This window comes from Aquila chrysaetos, chromosome 21, assembly GCF_900496995.4.
Source record: "Aquila chrysaetos chrysaetos chromosome 21, bAquChr1.4, whole genome shotgun sequence".
Classification (NCBI taxonomy): domain Eukaryota; kingdom Metazoa; phylum Chordata; class Aves; order Accipitriformes; family Accipitridae; genus Aquila; species Aquila chrysaetos.
In genome coordinates this window covers 17,150,773-17,160,962 of record NC_044024.1, presented here as the reverse complement: position 1 = coordinate 17,160,962, position 10,190 = coordinate 17,150,773, and the positions used below count along the sequence as shown (strand labels likewise).

Here is a 10,190-nt window from a genome sequence, read left to right as displayed (position 1 = left end):
CAGAGTTGTCTCGGGTATAGGGGTTAACCCCCCAGGTCTCAGCTTTATGGGGTGGCAGAGGGGCAGAGGAGTGGGTGCTGTGAGCATCGGCAGTGGTCGTGGAACCCTGTGAGCGTTGCTTAATTTGTTTTTGTTGAGGGATGGTGCTGTTGTGTTTGTCGCAGCCATTTGGAAATCCTCTGAAGAAAGTCTCCACAGCCTCTGCGTCTGAAGTGATTCTCATCTGGGGAGAGGTGGGAAATTGCGTCGGAAGTACTAAACGTCAGCTGTCAGCGTCCTAAACAGAAACACTCTTTTCAATTAGATGCAGAAGTAGTATTGTACTGCAGTCTTTGGGAGCGTTTTCTTGTTGCACGGGCCTCGTTTGGACATGGGGTCCCTTGGGTTCAGAGCTGTAGCATTCTTTATTTGCTGTGCTCTGCCCGAATATTGCCAAGTGGAGGCTTTTCCTTTGCCCTGGTGTCCTTTTTCATTGTTCCTTTAGTCCAGGCCACCAGAAATTGTCCTGAATATGGAGTGTTGACATTTGCAATGAACAGCACCGTTGTGTGTCTCGGGGAGGATGCTCTGCTTTATCTCCACAAAGCAGTAATAGCCTCTTGGCGGTCCGAGGACGTTGGGAGGTGACAGCACTGTACCTACTTGTGTAAGGCAGATCAAGGCAGAGACGCACATTCAGCAAGATTTTCCTCTAATCGTTTTTTCATCCTGAGGACCCTGGAGTGATTCAAACACCTGGAGTCTGAATCTTGCCCGTTTTGTGTAAACCGATATTTAATGTGCAGTGCTTTCAGGCTTGGGGTCATTTATTATAACATCTTTGTATTTTCCATACATTTCTGATAGTTCTCGGTAAGAATCAGAGTAGGCGGGGGTGGTTTCTGTGGCAAGGAAAAGCCCTAACAAAAGGTGTGTAAATCCTCCAAAGACAGGGAAAAAATAAAATAACCTCTCCAAGTGGCTACTCTTTACTTTCACTCCACAATAGCCCTGCCTGGTAATGCAGCAAGAGAGTGTGTTGCTCTTTTTGTTCTTTTAATCTTGTTTGTGGCAAACACGCTTTGCTTCCTCCCGAGCAACAACAGCCCATTCTATCCTAAGGGGTCACTCTGTGTATGCGGGGGAAAAAAAAGGCATCTGGTGTCTTGGTGTGGTGCCAGCGTTCACACTGGCTTCCCAGAGATCCCATCTTTGTCTTCATTCCAAGAAGATGCTAACTTAAAATAGAGAGTATGGAAGGACTCTCAGCCATCCAGTGCTCACTGATGCTGGTGGAAAAAGCCTTCACATGGACAATAGTTAAACCTTGCTTACCTTGTTGGTACCTCTTTATACGTTTTAAATTTGCCCTGAAGGATTGTTTTTGAAGATAAATCATGGAAGATAGCTCTTGAACAGTTTTTCAGCAAAAAGCTTATAAGCTTAGCATATTTTCCTTCAGTTTTGAACAAGGTAATACAAATCTACATTTAATGTACAGGCAGGATGACTAATCGCTGTGTTCATATGTTGTTTATGATGGTGCTGTTTATATATAGCAGTATTTGGGATACAGAGACACCACTTGGTGCGTGAAGTCTGGTGACTTGCACTGTTTCTTGGTGGATCAGATAGAAAACATTCCTTTTCTCTCTGCAGGTCTGGTAATTGCTGACAACTTTCTGATGTGTGTCAAAACCAGTCTGACCTTAAAACATTATTTCTTATTTTTTTTTCACCACATCTGATTGCTTGATGCCTTGGCCAAGCAGGCTTTGGATTTTTAGCCAGAGTAGCACAGTATACCTCATGGCTGCGTACTTCACATGACGGCTCAGCTGCTGTGACTGGAAATCAGATTTTGCAGTACTTGTTTCCTGGCCTGTAGCAGATGTGAAGTGTGGTTTAACTGCATTATGAAACCACAGGTGACTAGAAAAAGAGGCTACAGGAAATGACTTGCAGGCTGAATTCTGTGCAACAGTAAATGCCTCCTCTCAGCCGAGAGCGGCTTAACTTCTACCATTTATTTTGTTCCATCTGGGTCACGCTTATATTTAGGGATGAGGAGAAGGTTTGTTCTTAATGAGAGCCTACACTCCCTCCCACGTTTCCTGGGGAGGGTAGTGTTCAAACAGCCTTCCAACGGTGCAGTTTTAAGGCTGGGTATTAAAAATACACTTGATATTTCTCCTTCCCCAGGAGGAGTCTGCTTGCGCTTCTCTCGCGCGCCTTTGCGGACTCTGTCCACCCATCTGTTCTGCACCGGTGCCATGGTTGTCTCGCTGAAGATCATGAGATACCCCAGTGCTGGGTTTTTGTTTTGGTGAAAGCAGTTTAGGAGAGTTTAGGTGTGTCGTCACAAAATCTGCACGCCTGACGGTCTCCCTTTCTTCTGCTTTAGCTTTTTGTTTGTGAATTATTGAGCCTTGGAGCTGCATCCTCAGAAGGCAAAAACAGAATCTGCTGGGGAACTCGAGCGCCTTCCTGATGAACATGTCGTTTGGAGGCAAGGTGCTCAGGAATTAATAAAACGCCATATTTGGTGAACATCTTGGCAGGAAGAGTCAGACTAATACACAAAATATGGCTAAGGGGAAACATATTTACACATCACAGGGTGGTAAATATGGTTAATGGCTGAAGTGTATTTGGAGCCTCATATTTGGAAAAAAACCCACACCGGCAAAACAGTAACGAGGCAAGTAATCGTAGTCTGAGGCTACTGTAGTAAATGCAGTCTGGAGGGATTTTTTCCTAGCCTAAAATACCAGTGCCATTAACACAAGAGGGAAAACCAGTATGCCGTCCCTATAAACAGGCTTTCAAGATATGTGAAAACACGATTCTGAAAGAGTAAGTTAAAAATTACACCCTATAAACTCTTGCCTTTTGGCTGTAGTATTTCTTGCGAACTGATGATGTCCCTGAAAGGCCAGAGGGGACTTTTCTGTATTTGATGCTAAAATACATTGTTAAGAAAAGCCTTTGCTCCAGAGAGGGAAATACCTTTTTGGGGGGCTGCGGGAGGGGAACTTTCCAGTATGCACAAATATGTGGGGTTAGCACCGACTCTCCATTTTGTACGATGCCATTTCTGAGGTTCAGCCTCTGCGTGTAGTTCATTGCTGTCTGCTGTGCAGGTTTGGAACCCAGAGTGCCTTGTCGCACACAGGCCTTTGTGCAATGGCCAGGTGAAGATTTCTGACCCCCCCTCCAGAAGCAAGCGGCCGTGCTGGGTGTGGAGCACAGCGTGAGCAGGAGCTGGAGCTCGGCCGTTCTGCTTCCCAGGACAGAAAGGGGACATCTGGCCGGGGAGACTGGGTTAGCGGTGTCGGGCACGGGAGGGAGCAGGGCGTGGGAGCAGCTTTTCCTGAAGTCGTTTGGGTGGCTGGGTGGGAGAAGCCCATGCCCCCCAGCAGGCAGGTTTGGGTACCTCCACTCCCAAACCCCTGTGCAGGCTCCCTTCTGATGGGGCTGTGTGGTTATGAGCAGCTCAGTTCTGGACACTTTTTCTCGGCTTTTTTTTTTTCCTGTTTAGTTCCTAGCTTTGAAAGATATGCTCCGAAGCTCGGAGAGCAACACTCAGAGCTGGAGAAGACCTGCTACCTTGCATGGTCTGGCCTCCTGCCCATGCAAGCATCTTCCTTGCAGCTTCCTTCAGTGATACCTGATTTTCTGGTGCTAATGTGCGTTTTATAGATTTGGACAGACTCCCGTTTGCAGTCTGAGATTTTCATCTTTGCAACAATATGGAAGATACTGCTGTGTTTGATGGCTTGAAAACTATTCTCTGCTGTTTCTATTGCTACAGCACTTGAGCTTTGCAGAGGCAGTATGTTTGGGCTGTTCAATTACTAGATGTAGGTACAGTTTTCCTAACTGTTTCTAGCTAGTTTCTATAATTGCAGCTGTGAATGTGAGTTACGTGCGAGTTACAACTCACACTAAGTGAATCGTAATAGGCTTATAGGAGGAGGCATCATTAATACATTCCTTTGCACAGAGGATTCTTTTTGTGTTCAGTGTAAGGTGAGGCTTGAGTGTCTACATAATTTCTGAAGAAACAAATGTTTTGCCACCTCTTTATTTCAGCAGCTGTGTTTGGGTACGTGTTTTGCACAGTTTAATATTTTTCTGACAGGGCTACCATCTAATGTGCAGCATATGAAATGTTCTGTTTGTGCCGTCTGGATTTGTTTTGGAGAAGAGGGAAGCACACTGACACGATTTACAGTATATGATTTACAGTATACGTGCAAATCTCTGCTTGGGCTGTGCGGTTCATTCTGCTTGGGAGGTCTTAAGGGTTTATACAGAACAGTGTATTTTGCTTGAAAATGACACAACTATTTCATTGTATTTCAGGGTGAAGGCTGTCGTACTGTCCCGCTTTCTGGACACGTAGGATTTGACAGTTTGCCTGACCAGCTGGTTAATAAATCAGTTAATCATGGGTTTTGTTTCAACATCCTGTGTGTGGGTGAGTATTTCCATTTTGGGAAGTTCTCTTGCTGAAAAGGGTTTCTCTGCAGCTGGATGTAGCTTGTAGGTGACAGCGTTAACAAGGTAGCTTTGATTTAAATTTCCCCAACTGCTCTGTCTGTTTTCAGTGACAAGATTTACTGGTGCCCTGGGAAATCCCTGCTGGGGTTATGCAGTATGGCTTTCTACCAAGCAGTGAACCATAGAAATAAAATGCCTAAAATCCCAGGCTTTTATGATGATCTTTATTTTCCTAGTATGTTTGAATTAAATGTTTTTAAAAGAAAATAGGTACTCATGCCAGAAAACTTTGTTCTGAGGTCTTGTTTGGTTAGGTATTGAATTATTATTATAATTATTTTAACAAAATACCAGTCATGCTCCTCTTAAATCACTAAAAGCTATTTTTTTTCCTCCTCCCTTCTGTGCATACTTGAATTAAAATAGTGTCTGGCCAAGCCTTAGCTGGTCAGACAATCATCCAAGCTGCCATGTGGTATGGATCTCAGCTGGGGTCTGGCGCTGTAGTAGGACTTGGTGTCTGTCCCTGCAGCGTCTGCCCGTCTCACAGGTCTTCCCCAGGGTTAGGATCCCAAATGGTCCCTCCTCGGAGGCACTCCTAGGTAACAGAAGTAAAGTCTTGTATGGCTTTGGTACAGTAGTTTGGTAAGGTGGATAAGAAAATTAATAATAGGGAATTAATAATTGTCTGATAGGACAATTAGTTTGTTTTACTGATGCCAGTGCCCTGCCTCTGGGAGCAAGAGGTTATTGTGTGGCCGTGGCTGCTCGGAGTAAGCCCTGTCTGCAGATGTTCCCAGCAGTGCCTGGCGTGACAGAGGGGAGAGCTGCAGCTGTGGATACCTCCTGGGGACTCAGCTGGTGGTCAGCTCTGCACCTGCACAAAGGTTGTCTGTCCCCTCCCATGAGAGATCCAGCTCATGGTATGGACCTGGTGTTTGCCCAGGACAGGGTTAAGCCTGAGACAAGAGTCGTAGGTCGATGAGAGGGGAGCTGAGCCCTGTTAAATGGAGCTGAGAGGAAAACTTTCCCTGACAATGGCATTAATGTGAGATGATAAACTTTGCTGACAAGTGGAGGTCACTGTCAGGCTGAGTGGCTAGGTGATTCCACAGTACGTGAATGTGATATGACCTAGTGAAACTCTTGTCCCAAAGACTGAAGCCTTGAAGTATTTCCTTTTGCACTTACCGAGCTGCTGTGTTTTTTTTTCTACGAGTTATAGGTGTAGCAGTGGATGCCTCCTGTGGTTATATGTTGACTTTGATGTGTGGAGAGGAGTTGAATGCTTCTGCTTTCCTCTTTGCAGGACAGAAATGGAATGCATTAATCGCTTGTTGATCTGAATAACAAGGACTCGCCCAGATCAATATGCATTAATTATTAATGTCAGTCTTTTATGAATAGTAATAACACAGACATGGTCAGTCTTGAAATAAAGAAACTTTATAGAAAAAATCAGTAAGTTTCATTAGAAAAAGATCTACAAATCTTGAGTTGAGGAGGTCAGGCTTTAAAATGTCTTTTGAGAGTTGTCTGGTGCCTCTGTTAACTTGTGGTAACAAAGTTAAACTCTTAAACATCCTGGAGAAAGAAAACAAAAAGTCCCAGAGTCCATCTGTAATTTATTCTGTAGGGTCTCACTTGTACAGCAGGAGTTTGGGGTGAAAAATTGAAAGAACAGGGAGCAAATGAGGATTGGAGCCAACAAAACAACAAATAGATGAACTGATCCCATAGTCAGGCCACTAAGCGTGATAGAAAGGCACTTCATTGCCCCGTTTTTCAGCTGTGTGTGTCGTCTGTTGGAGGAAAAATCCAATGACAATTTTGCTCTGCACCATACTGGATCTGAGCCACCGATTCCTCCAGCTCCCGGTGGAGAAGCCAAGGAAAGCTTCAGAAATTGCTCTCAGCAGCACGTCCAGAGTGGAGCAATTTTTAGCTCTTCTCATGCTGAAAGCTATCTCCCCTTTGAGACTAGAGCCAAAGATAGAATAAATGAGCAAACCTCTCATAAGAAGTTAGGGGTTGCGGATGGTTTCTCTGGTATTTTGTTCCTCAGCACAACCACTTTCTTCCTAAAGCTTCCGTGTTAAAATGTTAGTTCCCTCTTAGTTCAGTGCAAAGGCTGGAGAAGTATTTAATGGCTGAGACCTTCTGTGATGACTGTATTTCTCAGTGAGATGGAGGAAAGAAAGAGGAAGAATAGGCGGATATTTTTTAATGTAAACTTCCTCAGTTTTGCCCAGGGTAGATTATAGTTGCATTAGACTAGTATCCCCTTATAAGCAGGAGTTTCCCTCTTCCTCTCTCCTGGGATTTGCAGGGGATTTGTTCTAACCAGCCTATTCAGTGCAATGTGAAACAGCTATTTTGTGGCAGATATACCTTCTCTTTTCCCAGGGGCTGTACCCCAACTGCTTGAGGTCTCCAAACGAACGAGCCCCTTGGAGTGTGTGAGCTCTCGCTGGCTGGGGAAGGAAGGGATGTGCACAGGTTTCCTCGTGCAGAGCTGCCGTCTGCTCTCCAGCAGGCAGCTTTCTCTGGGGCGATGAGCTGTACAGCCTGGAAGTTGCCCAATGGTTGTTTTTGTGGTCACTGGTGCAACCAGCTGAGGAGAGAACAGGGTTTCCTCAACCAAAAAGTCATTGGTCTCCTCAGCCCTCTTCTGCCCACTCGCCACTGATGCCCTGGGGCAGACAGCAGCAGTGGGGAGCCGGGTAGTCCTCTGAGGTGCTTCAGCATCTTTTGTGAGCCCGTGTTGCTCCTCTTGCTCCTGCAGCCCAGCCTTTGCCTTGTGACGGGTGAATTGTGTGGTGTCTCTGAACGCCTGTCGGATGAAAAGAACTATTTTTTCCTCTCTCCATGAGAGATGGCCTTATCAGGCTGAGCTGCCTCAGGGCTTGTCTCAACAAACCTGCTACATTGGATTAGCTCCCATTTCTTCACATGAAAGGGCTGTGCATGTGTATACATTTTCTTTAGGATTGAATTATTTGATATCTGGAGCCATGGTTGTTAATCTCATGAAGGACAGGTGTTGCTCTCTTGTGAAAGGGTGCTCTTGTGAAAGCTGCTCCATGCCTTTGAACAGAGAAATACTCCAAGGGCTCCTCTGTCCTCCCACAGAGTTGATTGAGGATGATAGGAGTGGGGCCTCTTAAATCCTGAGTGATGTGGAGAAAGGGGCCAGTGAGCAGTTGTTTGTTGTTTCACTTAACATGTACTAGGGAAAAGCAAATTAAATTGCCAGCCACAAAAAAGGAGGTACAACTTTTGTGGTGTATAATTCAGCTTACTGCTGCGAGGTGCTTAGGATGCCAAAATTTCTGTGCAAGGATGAAGCCACGAAGATGCATCCAGCACAAAGATACCCATTTTGGTTTGGGAAGCCGGGAGCTTCCTAAAGGAAGAAGCATTTGCTGTGGGCGCAGCTTCTTCTGTTCCTCCACCTTAGCTGCTGGCTAGTGTCAGAAACGGGTATGGTAGCACCTCACCTCCACCTCTCACCTCATCTCCATCTCACCCAGAGTAGCTGGTGTTGGGTAGCCCTTGTGTTGCTTGCCTGCACAGTATGACGTGTCACTTTGCGGTACCGATGTCTGGATCACTCACTCCTTGCGGCACTGGTGCTTGCTGTCTTTTGGCATGGGCTCTGCCTGGTCACCAGCTGGAGAGCCCCAGAGAGCGTGAGCAACGTCCTGCCCAGGCAACACAGGGAGGGCAGTCTGGTCGCAGAGCAGAGGATTTCTGTGGAGTAGCTGAAGGGAGGTGAGTGGGTCTTGCCCCAGCTGTGTTTTTGCAAGCGGTGCCACTGCTCTGTCAATGACGGATTTGATGAACCGTTTCTGTAGACCACTGAAGACGCTGCGTGCATGTGCAGTTGGAGCAGGGAGCGTGTCTCAGGAGACGGCAAGGAGGTGTGGGGAGCCCGGCACAGTGTCTCTAGCCTGGCAGGCTGTCGGGTGTTAACTGTGGATGCTGCCTGCCGGGCGCTGGTGTAAGGTTGCTGCATGTCCAGAGCCTGACTGATGTGGTGTCTCTTGCCATTTTTTTTTTTTTTTTTTTTTTTTTTTTACGTCTCTGAAAATCGACAGACTTAACAGCTAAAATCTATCCCATGATGAAAGGCACAACGCTACAGCTTTTCAGTAGCTGTCAGAGCTTCTGATGCAGAAGTCTAACAGTAAAGGTCACCCTCCCTGCCCTGTCCTCCCCACAGCGCTTTGTCAGCCCTGCTTCAGGAGAGCGGACCACTGCCGAGTTGTATAATCCTAAAGTACGGTTTTGGAGATGAAATCACATGTGTGCCTATAAGCCTGACATCAGGAAATAATCTCCCTGCCAAGGACTCCTCTCAGTTTGCATACACCGCTGCTTTTTCCACAGTAATTCTGCCTCCCTTAATCCCCATTCATCGTTTCTGCTTTTTGGAGAAGATTCCAGCGCTGTCGGCTGGAACAAGCACAGACTACTTGTCCTTTTCATCAGACCATCTGTTCCATCTGGACTCCTGTCCTTACAAGAAGCAGTTGGCACCATTTACATCTTCCAGCCAGCAGAAAGTTGCCTCTGTGTGAGGCAGAAACTCCCAGGAGATTCAGAAATCCTCCCTTCTGTCATTTTGCCCTTCAAAGTAGCACTGCTCCCTAGCTCTGGTCATATTTAACACAGCAAAGCACTTTATTAACATCTTCAATCTTTTGCCATCTCATGTCACTCCACCAGTGTTAACATGGTGTTTCTTTTAGCTGAGATGGTCATTCCTCTCTCCTCCATCCTCCTTTTCCCTGGCAGGCTTTAATGCCGTGCTGTGTAAGTGGGGTTACGCAGTGTGGGGATGGGTGTATCTGCTGGCTGAATGTCATTTCTGGTGTGCAGACTTCACGTTTAAGATGCTGTGTTAGTGGCTGGGTGTTTTGTGTTTTAAACATGAAGTTGTAGGTGTTTGGATGGGCAACTCCCACCTATGGAAAAATGCAGTACCAGTTCAGATCTTCCCCTTCCAAACGGAAAACCTCAGTGTGTAAATTCAAAGTTGCCTTTTCTGGCCCTGTGTAGCTGGCATGAGATGGAGTACAAAACCATGTTCTGTCTTAAATATCTGCCTGCGTCTCTTATGCACTTCTCCTGGCCCCTCTGACAGTTAAAGTCACTCCTGCTGAAAACAACACATTAGACTGATTTAAAGTAGACAATGATTAGCAGGTTCAGGATGTGTTTAAACAGTAATCTTGGCCTCACGTGAACACCTTTCGCCCTAAAGAAGGAGGGAGGCAGAAATGAGAGGTGGCTTACAGGGTGTTCTGCCTGCCCAAAGCCAACGTGATTCACACACGACCTTGTGTATCTGCTGCAGAGAGCAGCTCCCTGCCCTGGTCACTGCTGCTGCTCCCCTGTCACCCTGTCCTGCAGCCCTGGAAGCTTGAGGGACAGAGTGCTGGATCCAAGCCTGCTCTGGGGCCCACCAGGCTGTGGGACAGAGAACGTGGGGCAGCGGCACAGGAGGAGACTTTGCCAGGCTGGTGTGTGGGCGAAGCTCCTGCACCCCAGGGCTGACAAGCTCCCCTGTCCTGAGACGCCCCGTCGGGGATCCTGGCGTTCGCAGGCAAGCGGCCAACTCCCTGCTCTGTCCCACCCATCCCTTGGCAGGGGCTCTGGAAATGCTGCAGCCTTCTCAGGCTGTTTAGATTTTTGGTTTT

The 10,190-nt window shown here is 46.7% G+C and overlaps 1 protein-coding gene across 8 annotated transcripts in view; it reads left to right on the top strand.

Moving 5' to 3' along the window:
• The window catches only part of SEPTIN6 (septin 6), a 32,540-nt gene that overhangs the window by 2,476 nt on the left and 19,874 nt on the right, over positions 1-10,190 (top strand). For all 8 annotated transcript variants that reach the window (XM_041119205.1, XM_041119206.1, XM_029997272.1 and 5 more), the window contains one exon: positions 4,345-4,462. In XM_041119205.1, the coding sequence (XP_040975139.1) occupies positions 4,345-4,462 (118 nt within the window). The remainder of the gene's footprint in view (positions 1-4,344; positions 4,463-10,190) is intronic.